The 19279-nt window shown below is 37.3% G+C and overlaps 1 protein-coding gene and 1 long non-coding RNA gene across 2 annotated transcripts in view; one reads left to right on the top strand and one right to left on the bottom strand.

The window, feature by feature from the left end:
* The window catches only part of NUP205 (nucleoporin 205), a 43669-nt gene extending 25318 nt beyond the window's left edge, over positions 1–18351 (top strand). Inside the window, exons 24-43 of the mRNA XM_079304887.1 lie at positions 155–304; positions 1289–1363; positions 2050–2207; positions 3128–3208; positions 4043–4234; positions 5842–6112; positions 6545–6642; positions 7788–7937; positions 8638–8829; positions 9566–9687; positions 10793–10931; positions 11139–11265; positions 12218–12294; positions 13091–13219; positions 13760–13886; positions 14575–14741; positions 15152–15275; positions 16052–16180; positions 16876–16949; positions 18000–18351. Coding sequence (XP_079161013.1) covers positions 155–304; positions 1289–1363; positions 2050–2207; positions 3128–3208; positions 4043–4234; positions 5842–6112; positions 6545–6642; positions 7788–7937; positions 8638–8829; positions 9566–9687; positions 10793–10931; positions 11139–11265; positions 12218–12294; positions 13091–13219; positions 13760–13886; positions 14575–14741; positions 15152–15275; positions 16052–16180; positions 16876–16949; positions 18000–18152 — 2735 coding nt within the window. The 3' untranslated portion in view covers positions 18153–18351. The remainder of the gene's footprint in view (positions 1–154; positions 305–1288; positions 1364–2049; positions 2208–3127; positions 3209–4042; positions 4235–5841; positions 6113–6544; positions 6643–7787; positions 7938–8637; positions 8830–9565; positions 9688–10792; positions 10932–11138; positions 11266–12217; positions 12295–13090; positions 13220–13759; positions 13887–14574; positions 14742–15151; positions 15276–16051; positions 16181–16875; positions 16950–17999) is intronic.
* LOC306801655 lies at positions 6419–19160 on the bottom strand. The gene is made up of 2 exons (XR_013774153.1): positions 19038–19160; positions 6419–6654 (listed from the first exon to the last, which is right to left on the bottom strand). It is a non-coding gene; the product is annotated as an uncharacterized lncRNA (long non-coding RNA).
* Positions 19161–19279: the final 119 nt, after the last annotated feature.

Raw genomic sequence — 19279 nt, 5'->3', positions numbered from 1 at the left:
TTTATTGGCTTTTGTGAGATCTGTCTTTTTGTCTTGTAAGCAAATAATAACTAATGACATCCTCTAAAAGCTTTCTCAAGTCAAAAATGCTTTCCTTGGAGTAGGTAACATTATTTATGCAAAGTTTTATAATTGCTGCCTTATCCTCATCCAGAACATGAGATCTCAACTCTCAACCAAATGTCGTGGCTAATGAAGACTGCAGCTATAGAAATGCGAGTGACCTCGCTGAACCGCCAGCGCTCGCACACACAGAGACTGCTGCACCTGCTGCTCGATGACATGCCTGTGAAACCATACCTGGGTAAGAGCAGCTTCTGCTGAGGGTAAATAGGCTGGGATAAAGGGACAATGAGAGACTTCATTGAATTCTTCATAAACTTGTGACAGTTCATTTGTGGTATCAGGTGTGGAATTGCCACCGGAGATACGGGAAGAAAGATCATGGTGGTTGTAGACTCCAAAGTGAAAGAAATCAGGGCGTGATTTTGTTCATTGCTGATAGAAAAATTAAAAACTGTTTATGAGGTAGGAAGAGGAATATTAAAAAAGAATTAAAATTGTAGAATAATTTATTTTTTGCTGCCATTCAGAATTCTTACACTATACAGAAGGTGGAGGGTCTTCCATGGTAATCAGTTTCAGACAAAGTTTCTCAGTCTTGATGTCTGTCACAAGCTCTCAAACCTCTCTTGCAGAAGCTAGTAGCTACTGGTCAATTTTGCTTTTAATATAATAACATCAAAAAAGTGATATTTCATCCCAATGTGGTATAAAATGCAATGTTAAATGAAAAGGCAAGATTTCAGAGTTTTAGAACAGGGTAGAAGTAAATCAAGAAAAATAAACCTAGATGGCAATAAAACTCTTTACATCAAGAAAGTAGAATAAATGGAAGATATTTTAGCAGGCTACTGCAGTATGGTATTTTCCCTTTTATCAGCCTGAGCACTCTTTTCATCCTTGTGGGGATCTGAGTATGGGAAACTGTGTTCAGATATGCTACTCATTTTATGGTGTCTATCCAACTGCATTATTCATACCAGAGTGTGGGATGTCTATTTAGGCATTTCTGGTATTTTCTAATCTATATATAATAATTGGATAGCTTTTGTCAGATTAGTATTGTTTTAATTTGATTAACAGTTCAAGGCTATATTGTATTAGAAGACTCTAATGTGAAAGGTTTATCACTCTGCTCTGTCTTTCACTATTAATAAAGTAGGTCATATTTTTCACTTAGGCTTTTTTTTATTGTAATTTATTTAGTATTTTTTATTACCTTCAGCTGATGGTGAAGGAGGAATGGAAGATGAAAGTCGATCAGTCAGTGGATTTCTCCATTTTGACACTGCTTCTAAAGGTAGCTGTTATGACTGTTGATTATATATCATTAAAGCTTATCTGCTCCTGAACAGGCCAGAGGGCCACCTCCAGAAAGGACACCTGGGGAAAGAAAGAGGTGTTCTAAGCAGCAGCAGTACATGAAACTATTTTATTTAGTGTGGAGAAAAAAATAAATTAAAGAACCTTGATACAGGTGGCTGGAGTGAGTGAAAACACTGAACTGGAAAGCCAGTTTGAAGAGTTTAAGTATCTGCAGGGATGAAATGGGAGAATGGTAGTATATGAAGGAACAGTGAGACTTTTGCTAAGGCTGAACATATTTGTATTTTCTCGGCAAAGAATATAAGTCTTAAATAAAATCAGATTCCGTATGGTTTCTCAACAAAAGACTGCATGGTTATAATTGAAAACCAGCCTGGTTTCATTTAGGAAAAAAATGAGTCTTCTGTTTGTAAATATTGGATGACATGCATGTATAACAGGAGAACTATAAAATATAAGACAATTTAAGAATTTAAGGCCTTAGAAAATGTTTTTAAACCTGCTATATAGATTGATCACACTTTCTGAAGACTTAGTGCTTTCTTTTGAAGCTTTACACATTAAGATAGATTTAGATTTAAAAAGCTAAATTAGGCTCTTAAATTTTTTTGTTTCCCCTTGTTACTTCTGAATACAACTTGAATTGATTTGCATTTGCAGTACGCAGAAAGATCTTAAATATCCTGGATTCAATTGACTTCAGCCAGGACATTCCAGAGCCTTTACAACTGGATTTTTTTGATCGGGCTCAAATTGAGCAAGTCATTGCTAATTGTGAGCACAAGAATGCACGTGGACAAGTGGTCTGCAATGTCAAGGTTAGCATTGGTTTTTGTTTTCAAGTTGCACTTGCTGTTTTATATCTTAATAATAATAAAAAAAAAAATAAATCAGTGTGTTAATAATACTTTGAAACTTACTTTTACATAAAAGTAATGTTTCAGATATGTATTTCTTTGGTTGCCAATACACAGCTACCTAGCACTACATATGTGTACACAATTGCATGTGCAACATTGTTATGTACTGCAGTAGTTCTCAGAGCCTTTACTTAAGATTGTGTCACAAGTGTATGATAAATAATCCTGAAAAATTTGTGACCCTAAAAAAATGAGTAAAACCTGTTGGAATCCCAGTCCATCTGTTGCATCTGTCACTATGTAGCCATCTCCTAGATTCTTTTAGGAGGTACAAATACATGTACTTTGTCGCTTCTCCTAGTTTTGGCTCAAATGCCATTAAATTTCTTCATAGTAGCTGGTACAGTATTGTGTTTTGGATTTAGGATGAGATTAATGTTCCTAACACTTTGATCCTTTAGTTGTTCCTAAGCAATATTTACATAGTGGAGGACTTTTCAACTTCTGAAACCACCCACCAGTGAGTAGGCTGTGGGCACAGGAAGCTGGCAGGAGACACAGTCAGGACAGCTGAGCTAAAACTCACCAAAGTTCCATACCATATGATATCATGCTCAGTGTGTAAGCTAAGGGGAAAGCTGGCTGTGGGCTGCTGCTCAGGAACTGGCTGGGCAGTGGTTTGCAGGTAATGAATAATTGCATTTGTGCCTTCCTGGTGTGTATTATTCTCCATGTTGTATTAATCCCCCTGCTTTCCTTTTCTGTCCTATTAAACTGTCTTTAACTCAACCCTGAGGCAGAGAGTGAGTTGCGGTGGGGTGTTTATCTACTTGCTAGGTTAAAGCAGATCATCATTAATGTTTCATTTTTAATTTCAGTATGTTCACAGAGTTCTGGTTGCAGAAGTCAATGCCCTTCAAGGAATGGCAGCAATAGGCCAGAGACCTTTACTTATGGAGGTAAGTACAGAAAAAGTTAACTACTGTTTGTTGTTGCTCTTGGTGGATTTCATACCCTGTCGTGCAGTAAGTTTTACTATAAAAGATTGTGGATTTGAGTCCTAGCTTAGAGTTAATAATTCCTGAATACAAAAATCCCAAGATTGATAAGCTAAGGTCCTTCTTACCATACTGTTCTCTGAACAGCTGATGAAGTATGTTTTCTTTTTTTGTTTAACCTCTTCCCTCCCCATGAGTGTTAACAATTGCAGCTTCCATCCCACCATACAGGAGGCAGTTAGACACTGATAATAAGATTGGCTGTTGACAAGTTTGGTGTGTTCATCCTATGGCCAAGAACATTTTGCCTTTCTCTCACAGGGGCTGCTGAATTATTCCTCTTTTTTTCTACACAGATACAGTTTCAGTGAACTGGAAGATTAGTTACTTTCTGAGTTTTCTGCCATCTTTTAAATTAAGTTGAAATTGATTAAATGTATGCAAAGGGTAAAGGAGAAATTACTCAGACTAAGTGGGAAAAAAGGCACAAATAGATTTTTCATAGTTGTTTTTGTTTTGATTTTAAAGTGCTAGAAAATAATTTTCCAGGTCAATATTTTTTTCCTATGAGATTGAGACATTCATGATGTCTGCCCTGTGAAAAGCAGCTCGGAAGTGGAACAGGCTACCTTGTTAAAGTAGTAATAGCAGCTTATTTCTAGTAAGCTGAAGATTTAACATTTTATTCTGAGAACTATTACTAATAGATAAAATTGTCATCTAGAAGTCTGTCTTTGCAATGAATTTCTTGTAGCACATTGTAAGTGAGTTTCTTTCTTTGTGGTGGGTTCTCAGGAGATCAACACTATCCTGCAGTACGTGGTGGAGAGGAACAAGCTGCTGCAATGCCTCCATGCCAAGAGGCATGCTCTGGAGTCGTGGAGACAGCTGGTGGAAATCATACTCACTGCCTGCCCCCAGGATCTCATACAGGCTGAGGACAGGCAGCTGATTATCCGGGATCTATTGCAGGATGTGCATGACAAGGTAGTGCTCTGCTGGGAATCAAGCCTCTCCTTGAACTTTGTTGCTGAATCTTTTTATGTGGAAGTTCTGCAATTTTGATTGCAATTCAAAAATATTTTGTCTGTGTATAGTGTTCTTTTTAGTTTTCTGATTGCTGTTATGCTGAAGTTGAATGCACTTTGGACAAAGGGGATACTCTGCATTATTGCATAGCTACTGTTGAACTGTGTACCATATGTTGAGAGATTTCAGAGTCATTTCAGTATCATCTAGCATGGTGGTAGTCTGGAAAAGGTGTGTGAAAAAGAAACAGCCTGCTTTGATGAAAAACATAGAAGAACTTACTGAAGGCTGAAGGCAAACTGCTATATTTGCTAATTTACTGTGTTTAGATGACTCAATGCAAATTCTACTGCTGCTGCTTTGGAAAAATTGAAGAGTTGCGTGAAGCTTTGTAATAGAAAAGCTAAACATTTTACAATTAGAAAGGCTTTTGGAAGTGTGAGGGTTTGTCTTAAAAGTCTAAGTGTTTTGCTGCTGATTTATAGTGATAATTTTTGAGACAGACAAGACCGTTATTACTGACCAATCAATTTTAAAAGGCAAAATTTAATGAAGGATTGTTGTACTGCTGGGGAATTATTATTTTTTTCTTTAGTGCTAGAGTTACATGGTTTATAGTTCTGATTAATAGCTTTGTTTTGAGAAATGTATATAACAATGTTATATTTATATAACAATGTTATATTTTTTCAAGGAAGAAGGCAACCTTTTTTTGGATTTTGTTACTTCCATTATTTTCTTCTGTAGGAGTTACCTAAAAGATACCTATATTTAGTGGAGTGGTGGTTTTGTTTTTTATTTGAACTAAATTAAAAAGCAGGAAACAAGGAAGGCCATCACTAGCTGAGGAAATTTCTTTCCTAAAATCTTTACGAAGAGGAAATTCCAGACTCTTAATTTTCTGTAACACCTTGGTGAACACTTTTGTGAGGTAGTGAAAAAAAATTGTTGCTGTCTATTGAAAGTAATTGAACTACTGTTCAAATTAGTGTATTACTTAAAAGGAAAGCTGCTTCAGTATTAGTGATAAAGGTACCAGATTTACCTTCTAAATAATAGAGTGAATTAAAACAATGCATGCAAACTTCTTGTTAGTGTTTTTCCACATTGTCTTAATGCTGCTTTGATGCCCTTTGCATTTTTTAAATAGTACCTTCACATTTTTAATGTAATAAAATAGCAAAGAAAGTACCAGTTGTTCTTTCTCTAGCTTAGGTTTAGATATTTTACTCTTAAAGCATTTCAAATGTTTCTTCTCTTTTTGCCATCCAGATTTGATTATCAGCCTGCCTATGATTTATGTAAAAAACCCCAGAAGGCTAATGGTCTTCTCAATTAAAATATGTGCAACTCAGGTTTCTAAACAAGTTTCTGACATAACTGATTTTGATGTGTTTTAAATACTGTCATGTAAATGAAGTCCTTATGCATACATAATTTATGCATACATAAATTAAATAGTTGTGAGAGGCTAATTTAATTGCATTAATAACTCATGAAATCAGACACTTTAAAACATTTTTTCTTTTTGTCTTTTTTTTTTTTCTGTCTACTTCTGTGTTAAGATCCTCGATGATGATGCAGCTCAGGAGTTGATGCCAGTGGTGGCAGGGGCTGTGTTCACCCTGACTGCCCACCTGAGCCAGTCTGTGAAAACAGAGCAGAAACAGCCCCTTGCACTCCCTATGGCTGGACAATCCCAGTATGTCTTGATGCTGGATGGTTCTTTTACCTCATCACCTGGTTCTGAGAGCATATCCATGGGTTTTGCTTCCATTGGTGACTCCTCCCTCCACATCATCTTGAAAAAGCTGCTGGATTTCATTTTGAAAACAGGTGTGTTGACTTTTGCAGGGTGTGTACATGAATTCCAACTGCCAAGAGTAAAAAGGGGCTGACCTGCTTTCAGACAATTGCAGTGAAGATTTTTGTTAGTCAGTTATGTGGATCTCATATGATTAGTATAAATGTGATGTTAATAACAAAAAAAATCAGCAGATACTTAAAAAAATCTGAACAATAAACAAAGGAGATATGTATATGACTGTAAAGAGAATTTCATACTGTCATTCTTTTAGAACAGCATAAACTTGTTGAGTTTACTCATAAATGCACTTTTGTGCAAGCAGTAGAACTTCACCATAAGGAATCTAGTTGTTTTATTTATTTCTGCCAGCACTGCCATAGGAAAGTTAAATTAAGTGCAAGTGGAAGATGGTGTTATGAAATTTACATTTGGTTGTAATTGTGAATGTTTCTTCTTAACAGGTGGTGGCTTCCAGAGAGTGAGGACACACCTTTATGGATCACTGCTTTATTATTTGCAGATTGCCCAGAGACCAGATGAACCAGACACTTTAGAAGCAGGTATGGTCCAACTGTATTTGGAAAAGAGAAAAAAATAAGTTGTTATTAAACCCTGGAGGGTACAGTTTCTGCATGCTGAGTTGTCTTCTGGAAATAGATGAAAAACATCTTGCTCCAAGAGCCTCTGAAATGAATTGCTTATGCCTTCACATCTTTATGTACACTCATACCATAGTAATCCTATTAAAAAAACCAAACCAAAACAACAAAACAAATTCCGAAGCAAAAAAAGCACAAAACATCAACCACACAAAAAGTCTTGAAACAAGCCCCAAAGATTATCATTTCTTTTCCTTTGCCTGAAGATCATCCTAGGGGGCAATCAAACACAAAAGCCTCACACACACCCCACCACCACCTCCTCTCAACAAAATAAGCAAAAAATAAGCCAACCAGAGTTGCTATTTATCTCAGGGTGCTTATGGTAAGTATCACATTCTCTCTGTGAATGGCTAAAATACTTGAATTTTTAGTGTTTCTAATAATTATTTAGAGCTCAGACAAAAATTGAGAAAAAATCTTGGGGCTTGTACCTGCATGCAGACTTTTACTTGGTCTGTGTTTTAAGCTGCAGTAGTAAAAGAAAAAAGACAAATTTTTTTATGACCCTTTGAAGTGTATGGCTGACTTGGGTGTTATTTTCTCCCATTTAAGACACCTTGTTAACTTGGATCAGACTGAATGCTTTGGTCCCAATGAAAGTTCATAGAATCCTAGTATGGTTTGGGTTGGAAGGGACCTTTGAAATTATCTCATTCTAACCCTCTGCCATGGGCAGAAACACCAGACCAGTTGCTCAAAGCCTCATCCAACCTGGCTGTGAACACTTCCAGTTTTAGGCCTCTTAGTTTATGTGTGTAACAAGTACTGAACATTTGAATTATTTTAAGCAGACTGTTCACAAGGGTGATGGATGTATACAAGCCCACACTTTTTGCTCTGGCTGGTCTGTGTGATATTCAAGGAAGAGTGTATTTGTAGAACATTTGCAGTTCATTTAAAAACCCTTGACCATTGTTGGGGCATTTCTGGTGCAAGACATAGAGAGAATACCCTGAGGGATGTAGCATAAGCTGTAGCTAAGCTAATGCTAAGATGCCTATCTTCAAATATTTTCATTTTTTGTCTTATATGCTTTTTACAGCTAAAAAAAACTATGTGGGAACATTTGACGGCTCCTGAAGATGTGTTTAGTAAATTGCAACGGGAAAATATGGCAACAATTGAGAGTTATGGGGCAGCTCTGATGGAGGTTGTCTGTCGTGATGCTTGTGATGGCCATGAGATAGGCCGGGTAAATGGATCTGTTCTTTTAAGTTGCTGTTCCGTTTGTTTTAAACAACATCATCTGTGCAGAGATGGGAAGTTTCATGATGTAGAGCTAGAACATTTCTGTAGATACTGGATCTGTTTCATGTTTCTGTACTCCCACTCATCCTTCAAACTGCTGAAAGGAGAACCATACATTATTTTTTTTTTTCAACCAGGTTACATTCCTATTGTTTAAAAATAAGGGTAAAAAGCTCTGCTGTAAAAGATGTAGGCAGGGACCTCTTAAACAGTTATTTGTTAGTATTTTTAAGTTATGGACTTAGTCACCTTGGAAAGATGTGACTTCATGATGAAGTAATTTCTAATAGTAGCCAGTAGCTGACAATCTAGTCAGAATGCAAACTAGTTTTAAGTAGTACTTCTGCTTGAGGCAATACTTCATTAAAATATTTTGCCTTAGTTATTGGTCAACAATATCTGTAATGGTTTTTAAAAGAACAGTAGAGAAAGGTAATTGGCTTATACTATATTAGTGTCAAGAAACCTTAAAATATTTTTCATATAAATGATTGCAGTTGTAGTGAAGAAATGCATTCTGCTTATAAGAAGCTGTTAGAAGAAACTGCTTAGCATTTCAAATTTCTAGGTATTTATTAAAAGTCTCATTGATCTTATAGGTTTAATTCTGTTCTGATTTGTTTGTTTTTCTTCCCTCATCCCAGATGCTGGCATTGGCTTTACTGGATCACATTGTTTCAGTAGACAAGCAGCAGCAGTGGCTGTTATATCTCTCAAATAGTGGCTACCTGAAGGTGCTTGTGGATAGCCTGGCAGATGATGATCTGGCTCTTCAGAGCTTGCTCACACCTCAGCCCCCTCTGCTTAAGGCGCTGTACACCTATGAGTCCAAAATGGTAACAGTACTTAAGAAAGGATTTGTGTTACAGTGTGTATTTTTTAATTTTACTTTTTAGTAAAAGTTGTTTGTCTACACTTTGCACTGATTGTACTCAGAGATATTGTTAAGGAAGCTTTCCCATCTGACCATTCAAGAGCACTCTGGCAGTCACACTTGCACCACCAGAGACTTTGCCTGTTGGGACCAAAGCCTCTTCACAGACAGTGGCTCCAGTGACCAGTAGGTGCCCCACTTGACTCCCTACTCTAACCATACTCACACACTCAGACTAGGTTTCCCTGGGCAGTCTCAGACATCTGGATCTTTAAAATGACTTGATCATGGTGCAACAATGGAATAAGAGCTTGAGCTGATGCCTCTGAGGAGGGGTCCTCAACAAAACAAACCCCTGGGTTTTCATACCCTCTTCAGTCTGTGTGAGTCAGTCTGGGGTCTTCCATCTGAGTCTTCTGCTGTGTCTCTGAGTGTCTGGTCCTCTGGCTGGTGCCCCATGTCCCTCATGCCCTTTGTTTTGCAAAGGGTGGTTCACAGGCTCTTGCCTGGGGCTCCTGCCACCCAGAGCTCAATCTGCAGCTTCACCACAGCTACACACTGAGCTATCTGCACTGAAGGTATTCCTTAAGGAGATTTTACTAAATTTGAAATGATGCTAAAATGAAGTGAGAAAGTGGACATAATTAGCATCATTGTGAATCTATCTCCAAAAGTTAACCTTCTCTACTCTTGTGCAGGCATTCCTCACTCGAATAGCCAAAAGTCAGCAGGGTGCATTAGAGCTGCTGCGGTCTGGCATGATTGTGCGGCTGGCGCAGTGCCAGGTGTATGACATGCGGCCCGAAACAGACCAGCAGGGGTAAGTGCTGCTTCCCTGGCTGATGCTGAAACCATAAGGCAGTCTTCATGGAAGCACATCACATCTCTTTATGGCCTCATGATTTTTGAGTAATGGTTTGTGGGTTTATTCTTTGTGTGTATGTTTCTTAAACCTATCAGTTCAGTTTAAAGCTACCTTTCATTGAGAGGAAAATTTCAGATGTGGGTGTGAGGTTGTAGTTGCACATACATTAGACTACATAAAAATTGATTTGATATCTTGGATAAAAATGATTAATATATTATTATTGTTAAATAATTTATACTGCAATGTTTTCAAAACAGCCTACACTACAAACTTTTGGGGCTTTGCAGTTGAAGTGCAGTTTGTCCTCCACCATAAAGCATTGAGAGACCATTGAATTAAATGCTATTTCAAGAATATTTTATGGCATGTTTAAAAAAAAATCAGCTTGGCAAGTTTCTTGATGTGTTGCCACATTAGTATTGCAAGGTGATTGAGAGAAGAACTCAGAGATGGAAAATCCATATTTAGGGGAATTTGCCTGGGTTGATTTTAAGCCATGGTCCCTGTTTTAAACTTACAGTTCTTAGTGACACACTGGGAGTTCAAACACTTTGGAAAAATTTAAGACTTAGACAAAGTATGCTATTTGAAAGTTCCAATTAGACATAATAAGACTGTACAAAACCTACAGGATATTTGTGGAGAACTGTATTTAGCAGCTGCTTTACAATTAAGCACAACTCTTCCTAAAATATTTGAGAATACCTAGTCTTGTATATCAGTAAGCAGGTATTGTATTTCTGCAGCAAAGTTACCTGGTTTAGTGTAGCATAATACAAAGAAGTAATTTTTCCTGCTTAAAGAAAATGTCTCGCAGCAGCTGTGTGTCATAAATGTGTTGCTTTTCCAATAAAACTCAATTCAGGTCTAGACTTTTTATTGCAATATGAATGTTTTTAGGTTCTTGAGTAATAACTCAGGATTAGGCTTGTCACTCAAGATTAGAGTAATTACTCTAGATGTAGGCTGAGGCTCTGCCTCACTATTAGACTTCAGTTTTCTTGTACTCTTTATCTCTTTTTTTTTTTCCCCCTCCCTTCTTTTTAAACTTCCTAAGAATGTATGCAATGAGAGATCCCCCAGTCTTCATTCCTGCTCCAGTGGAACGTTATCGCCAGATTCTTCTTCCAGCTCTTCAGCTGTGCCAAGTGATCCTCACATCCAGCATGGCACAGCACTTGCAAGCAGCAGGACAGGTAAGTTCCAAAACATGCTCAAGTATTACTACTTTGGCTCATTCAAAGAAATTATATGTGCTTTTGCTCTGATAATAAGTTGGTTTTTTTTAAATCCCATCCTCACTGGTATATGAGGTCTTCTAAAATTCTTCAGAAGCATTGCTTTTTCTCTGCTCACCATTAAATTTTGAGTCATTCCTATTTTCTTTTTTTCTTGTGATACAGGTTTTGCAGTTCCTAATTTCCCATTCAGATACTATCCAGGCAATCCTGAGGTGTCAAGAAATAAGTGTTGGATCTCTCCAGGAGCTGGCCTCCCTGACAGGAATAATCAGCAAGGCAGCATTGCCTGGTAAGAACTGCAGTTTTGAAGTCTCAACCCCATCTGCATGAATCTCATGCAGTGTTTCTTTACAGTTTCTGTGAAGAAACTGTATGACAGAAGAGAATATCCATGACAATACAGAATTTTTTTTTTTCTTTACATTTAGAACTGAGAAAAATAAAGAAATGTTAAATAATTTTTCTTGAAGTAAATATGGTGGATTTGCAGTAGACATAGTGGTATTGTCCACATGTATCTGACTTTCCATTTTCTTTTCACCATGCTACCTCACACTAAGTACTTTTTGTCTTGGTGGTGACTTGCAAGTAGAAGTGCTCAACGTAGCTGTGGTATCTTCAAAAAACAGTGCTTATTCAATAGTTCTATAACTGAGGAAATTAAGAGAGAAAATTTTTTGCATACTCATTTTTTTAATGTCTTCACATTTTTAATTAATTTCAAATATAAAGTTTCCCAGGGGAAAAGCACTGCAGATTAATATAATGCCATTTCTCTTTGGTGACTTACCTTCACAAAGGGTAATAATAATTGTGATGGATATAGTGGTTCTTCTGCATGCTTACCAGTTCAAAATAACTTCTCTATTTTGATTTAATGGTTTTCTTTGTTCAGGAGACATGTCTGGCTACAGTAGAAAGGAGTGAAGAGCTGTAGGTTAAGCCTAGGTGTCTCTTTGATTACAGTATACAGAGCTTTGCACAACAGCTGTAATTTCTGTCAGTCTTCCTTCCTCCTTGCCCCCATTTATTACTTAGCAGAACTTTAGGCTACATGCTCTCATGCTGTCATCCTAGTAGCTGCATTTTGCTCAAAAAATATGCAAAATGCAGGTAAAATGTTTGACTGAAATATTTCTGATCACTGCTTCTATTTAAATGTATATACTGCATAAATCTGTTTAAAAAAAAAAAAAAAAAACAACCCCGAACAGTTATTTACTGGCTGTATCTTTTATCAGGAGTGTTAACTGAGCTGGACATGGATGTTAATGAAGGGACACAGATGGAGCTACAAGGACACATTGGGCGATTTCAGGTAATAAAGTCATATACTTAACCCATGTACCTTTAGAATTGACTATTGAGATGTGATTCTTCCTGGTTTTTTTTGCTTTGAATAGTAGCAATTGGGAAAGAGATGTTTTCCAGCATCCAGAAGAATGTGTGTTAGTTTGAGGGGTTTTTTGTGGCAGTGGGATGGGATTTTGGTAGTCTGTGTTTTGGTGTCCCCCCACACTTCCCTGTCCAGTGGAAGAGATAACATTTGGCAACATTGGGGTAGCATCAGGGAATTTGTTTCCCTTCCTGGCTTAGGTTTATGTGAAGAGAAGAATTTGAAGCCAACATCAAAGCATGTGAAGTAATGCAGAAGCAGTCTGTTACCACTTTGGCCACAAGCATGTCTCCAGCTCAGCAATTTGGTGTATCAGACATGCTAGCAGTTGATTTATTTATTACTGACTTAATTTTTGTACTCTACCAGACTTACCTTCAGATTTTGTTTGTCTATGTAGGTAAAGGTATTTTGGGTGTGGGAATGGGTAAACCTAAACTGCCATTGATAGTATTCTGTATAATAGTTTGCAAGAGACACAAGAAAAGTTGTGCACTTGTGAATTGCACTCATTTCTCATTGGCAGTCTTCTAGATTCTAAATTAAATCAAGGTAAATTAAAACACTAAAAACTTAAATTTTGTTTACAAAGTGCTAGAAGTTTTATCTGCATTGCTTTCTTAATACTGTGTTTTAAGGGACATGTATCACTTCAGTGAAAAGAATTGTTCACTTCATTTGTTGAGATGGTAATTTAACTGTTCATTTCTTATGGCAGCGGCAGTGCTTAGGACTTCTGAGTCGTTTTGGGGGATCAGACAGGCTACGTCAGTTCAAGCTGCAAGATGATAATGCAGCAGGAGACAGAGTGAACAAGAGGGATGAAACTGAATTGGCTATGCAACAGGTAAGGACACAAGATAGTAGAACCTTGAGTCTCAACATTTTACCTGCTGTGCAGATTTGTTCAGTTATCATAATTCATATTAGAGTAGTAATTCTCTACACTGGTTTTAGTATGGTACAGGAGTCTACATTTTATTTAAAGCAACCTTTGAAAAGGTGTTTACTTACATTTGCATTAGAAACTTTATTGTTTTGCATAAAAACTCTGAATTTTGAAGGCTTAAATTGATCAGAAATTTTCAAAATGAAAGCTGTGTATAGAGGACAATGGCTAACACTAACTTTTTAAAGCCAAAGGGGACTTCAAATTATCCAGAAATTTTAGCTAGAAAGTTTGGGAAAGAGGCAAAGTTGCAAGTCCTAGACTTGCAGTAGAAGAGAGTTTGTAACTGATGAGAAAATAGAATCATCACATTCTGGTGAGAAGAGAGGAGCAAAGCATGTTGTTCACTGACATTTGTCCATGTAAAATTTAATGCTCCAAAGCCTGTAGATATTGTAATTGACATGCTGTCTATTTTTTTTTTTCCTTTGTTGGCAGATCTGTGCAAATGTGATGGAATACTGTGAGTCACTGATGTTGCAAAGTGCCCCCAGTTTCCAGCACACTGTTTGTCTGTTTACTCCCAGCCTGTCAGAGTCAACCAACCGTGATGGGCCTCGGCAGGGTGAGATTTTTGACTTGCTGTTCTATGACCCTGTGACATTTGGACTACTAGAAAATGTTGAACCAGAGGCTGTAGTCTCACATACTCTTTGAGTCACTTTATGCCAATATTGTAGCTGCTCACTCTCTCATTCTGGAATCCATGCTTGTTTGACCTTTCACTAAGCCACATGAGGAAACTAGTCCTAGTTAAAACAAATTGGTTTTTTTTCATTCATAGCCTTGGAAATGTATGTCAGTAAAGATGAGTGTATGTAAATAAATAGCACAAGATGGGAATGTCAGGATTTATTTTTTCAGCATCTGTGCTGGATTACATTGTTTTAAACTAAGACCTCATTTATGACATGTAAGATGTGTTTTGATGCACATTGGAGCTCTATTGCAACACAGGGCAAGAGTTTACACTGTGTTATTATGCAGTTGAATGGCTAAAATGTGTGGCTAGTAAGTCTTCTAATCTAGTTGCATTTCACATTTTGTACTCAGTACTGCACTAGGCTGACTGCCTTTTAGTCGTGCAGTCACAGCTTTTTGTCTAGACTTACATTTGTGTTACTTCTGACACAAGTGCAAAACATACTTGCCAGTGCTTTCCTGTCTTTCACTAGGCTCTTGATAGAGAGCATAGCTTATTGATTTATTAGGGTTTCTTAGCTTTGTTTTCTTATCTTCAACATCTTGTCTAGATACACAAACACCAGTGGTCCCATATTGGCACTTGCCTGGCCTGGGCATTATTGTTTACCTGCTGAAACAGAGCACTAGTGATTTCTTCAGTTACTATGACAGCCATCGTCAGAGTGTTAACAAACTGCAAAATGTGGAGCAACTGCCACCAGATGAAATCAAAGAGGTAATTAATTGTTCTTCTAGCCCCATTGTTTCTGTGTTGTAGTAACTTGGACACAGCTGTAACAAAGGCTCCAAAGCATCTTTGATAAGCAAGTAGTTCCACTTCTTGTGCATATTCTTTTCTACTGTTGGTGAAGGGGGTCTATAGAATGAGTGATCTAGAACTTTAGGGAAAATATTTGGCTTAATTTTGTAAAAGTTGTTACTTTCATTATAGTTTCTTGGAGATGAGTTTCGTTTTCCCATTTTTTGGTCAGCAGGGTTATGCAAATTCAAAATAGAGAGGAAGGTTTTAAAGAAATAGTAGCTTACAAGGAAGTTCTAGATATTAATAAGTAATCTTATTTGATTATTTCTTTTGATGTTCTGTGATTTGCTACAGTCTTTGTTTTTTTTCTCTTCCCATCACAGTTGTGTCAGTCAGTTATGCCAGCTGGGGTTGACAAGATTTCCACTTCCCAAAAATATGTATTGGCAAGGCGGCGCCTGGTGAAACTAATAAATAACAGAGCCAAGCTGCTCTCCCTCTGTTCCTGTATCCTTCTAAAATTGACATGACCCTCAAGGTGATGATGCAGAAAAGCAGAGGTAGAAACAGGGTTTTTTAAACTGGATTTCTGACCACTGAACAAAAATTTTTTGCAAAAAGTAAGTGTGAGATACTGACACTTATGAGGGTATTGCTCTGCTATTGCCAGAATGTAAGGATTTTTAAGTTACTAATTCCCATTTTGAAATCTAGCTAGGACTTTCTGCAACATGCTAATAAAGGCATTGTTAGAGCCCAGCTCTTTAATTTTAGTGTCCAGACCCTATAAACATTCACACATGTCCAAGTGAGGTGGAAGAAATACTTTAAAAAATAATTTTGATGATCCTGTCATAATAGGAGTTTCCAGTCCTACAGCATAAACCTAAATCTCATAAGCACCATTAATCCTATGGAAATAACCAGTCATGTGCAAAAGAATTCTTCAACAGATCAGAATTTTCCTCTGCAGCCTCCCTTGGGAAAGATGTGCTCTTGCACACTTTGCTGTTGTCACCTAAGATGTTGCTGCCATCCCCTGTTTTATAACCTCAGCTTTAATTTACTGTGTGCAGCTGAGGTACCTTCACATGAGCACTGCTCTCCTCCTGAGGGCTGGATTGAGGCTCTGCAGGGTGATGGGGACAGGGACTGTCAGTGATCCATCACAGGTGGTTGAGCTGACATCTTCAGCTGTTTCCAAGTGTGTAAATATGCTCATACAGTAAATGCATAATCCAAAGACAACTACATTGGAGTCCTTCACTGAGATGTGTCTGCAGATATTATAGAAATATGTCTTTTCATTCTCTGGCGCCATCTGGAACACTACCTACTGCACTGCACACCCACTGACTCCCAAGACCCACTGCTGTCCTCTAGGATGTCATTTAAGAAAGGAAGGCTGCAAGGTAAAATTTCTCAAGCCTTTGAATAACTTCTGATGGTTAGCTTTAAAACTAATTTCCTACTTTTAATATCGTGCCTTTTATATTTAATAAAAGAGATTTTGTTTGTATTTGGCACACCTTTGGATATTCCACTGGAGAATTGACAATACTGATATTGTTTACTCACAGACTTTTAGGTTGTGTATTACACATAACCTCCAAAGGAAAGTAAAAGTAATTGGTTTTTCTTTCTGCTCTTCAAACTAACTGAAGTTCAGCTAATACAATCAGATAAGTGATCCAAAATAGTTTATAGGAAAATATTTCAATATAATCTAAGATGAAATTAAGAAATAAAATTAATATTGGTTTAAAAAGTATTTTTAGAATTATAGTCACTATTGATTCACCAGAGGATTTTAAGTTCATTGAATTTAGTCTTTTCAAAATAGAAAGAAATGGAAGGAAATCAGGGAGATTAAGGAAAAGACTCTTCCACAAATCCAAAGTGCCATGTTGTGTGATCAAAATTATTTATTACTTACTCTTTATGCATTTTTCTCTAAATCATTTAAGTAAAAAATAAGTGTAATTTCCAATGTGTGTGTTTATTTTTGGAACAAGTTGGAACACTGTTTAAAATTTGTTATATGACTTGATACAGAGAGAGTGTGGAGCAGCCAACATAATTTTAACATCTTGTTTTCTATTGCCAGATTCCTTTGGTTCAGAGCCAAGGCTGGATTTCAGTAGTGGACTGAATCGTGTGAGCCAGCACGATATAGAACAGGTGAGATGTGACAGTCTGCTGCAGGGTACAGAATGCTCCTGAATGCTACCATGCAGCTACTGGGAGCAAGTCTGACTGTTGTTTTCCCACTTCTGAACAACCTGCAGTAACACCAACAGCATAGAACTTAATTTAGGATTAGTGAAACATTACAAAATTCCTTTGGAAAATATTGTGAAACAGGTTGCACCTCTGCTGCTCTGCACATGTCTTTGAATCTTAATATGAAGAGTTAAGTAAAAAATGAGCTGTACTTACAAAATAGAGTAATCATTCTTTTTCTCTTACCAGCCAGTCGAATGGTGTTTTTTAATAACAGCTTTCCAAAAACAACAGATATCCTTGAAAGTTTCTCAATTTTATGTAATCCAACTGTTCACTACAGGTCAGCTTCAGCTAGGCTATAGAGAAATGAGATCAAAGGGGTAACTGAGGAGAAGACTATAAAATGTGAATGGTCGAAGTAATTTCCACTTACACAGAAATTTAATAGTTTGTGTAAATTTGATGCAGAGGTGGTAGGAAAAGAAAAAGATATTTGTTAATAAATCTCACTGACATTTGTGTAGCTGTAGAAAAAACCTGTTCTTCAAAACTGCAGTCTCAAGTACCTTTATAAGATCTAGGATTGTAAGCAAAGTCACTGTATGTTTTGTGATGAGGCATCTGTAATTTGTTTTGTTTGTTCAAAAGTAAAGTGAACAGAAGCATCTTGCTAAAGTACTTAAAAGGTAGCTAATTCAGTGATTCTTTACATATGCATTAGTGAAAAAATGTTGGTGCACATTGGCTCTCTAAAGAGTCCTTAAAGGACTAAGAAAATTTTAATTGGAAGACATGTTTGTGTGACTTTGATTGAAGAAGCTGAATTATAACCAATAATTCCTAAAACAGAATAAGTAATAGTTATTAGAGAAGTCAGAAAAACCCACTCTTTGGAAAGAAGGTCAGAGAATAAATCATAGTGAAGAGGTTGACAGGCAGTGGATGATAAGCTGGCATTTCAGAAAAATATTTTGTATTGATGACTGCATCAAATCTGTTTCTCAGCTTCAGATTGAAGCCACCAACAGCTTTGGTGAATCTCTGCAGAAGAAGCTCCTGGACATCGAAGGTTTATATTCCAAGGTTCGCTCCCGGTACACCTTTATTCAAGCTCTCGTTAGACGCATCCGTGGGCTCCTAAGGATATCAAGGACCTGAAAGACACTTGGTACAATCTGCTTGCCCAGTGAGGCTGTGTGCTAGGGCAGGCCTTCATTGGATTTTATAGATCAAACATTTTCTAAATACTGTCAAAATTATTTTTTACTTTTTTTTTTATCCCTGTGGATGAGTTTTGTGTATTCTTTCCTACTGCTCCCAACTTGACATAAAAAATAAAGGATTGTTTTCAACCGAATTATGAATAATGTAAAATTTCAGGCGAGAAAGAATTCTAATGGAGGACCTCAAGGAAACAGGAAGTTCTGCAGCTGTGATGATAGTACATTTGTTGATGCTTTCAGAGAAAACTAAAACATCTTTGTCTGTGTTGTTCCTGTTTCACACACAGATTTAATGAAACATGGAGTTCACGTTTCATCACTTGCAGACTGATTACTGCAGTGTGGATTTTATATTCATTTTGCACTGTGAACTGCTAATTTCTGCTCCCCCTTGTCCTGCCTTTTTTCAGCTGAAAGAAGTACAAACTGCTTCTCTTTGAATAAGTTTAAATGAGAAAAGTGGTAAAAGTCATGGTAGGTAACTGCTAGAAGTTTGATTCTTATGGCTGGGGGAGTAGAGATTTGTGCTTTTCTTGCTGCAACACAAGAGTAAGGACAGAATAATGTGCATGGAGAGGAAAGGTGGATTGGTTCTGTAGTTAGATTGTTCACCTATGACACATTCATATATCCTTGTATCTTCTGTAAAAAGCTATTTAAAAAAGGGTAATCATTGATTACTGACATGAGATCTGTTCCACTTCTCCCTTCACTCAGTCTGAGCTTACAGCCCTGTTCACGTGTGCCTTGTACATTATGTTTCCTCTGAGTTTTCATTACATAAGGGCTCACATTTTTTTATGATTTAATATTTACTTACCTGCCCAACCTAATTACATGAATTACATCATTTTTATGCAGGGATGATGACAGCGCTGGTGTCAGGTGCGGCCTGTTAGCTAATCCATAGGAGCAGCTTGCTATCAACCTTTTACCCAGCTGAACTTTGTGACTTCCACCAGGGTTCCGCCACTCGGAGCAAACCGAGCCCTAATCCAGAGGTGTGCGGGCACTTTGGCGAGCAGGCGGCGGTTCCGATCTGTCCGCGGTGCAGCCGCAGGT

The sequence above is a fragment of the Erithacus rubecula genome (genome assembly GCF_903797595.1).
Source record: "Erithacus rubecula genome assembly, chromosome: 4".
In the NCBI taxonomy this organism is placed as follows: domain Eukaryota; kingdom Metazoa; phylum Chordata; class Aves; order Passeriformes; family Muscicapidae; genus Erithacus; species Erithacus rubecula.
This window is presented reverse-complemented; position numbering and strand designations above follow the sequence as displayed.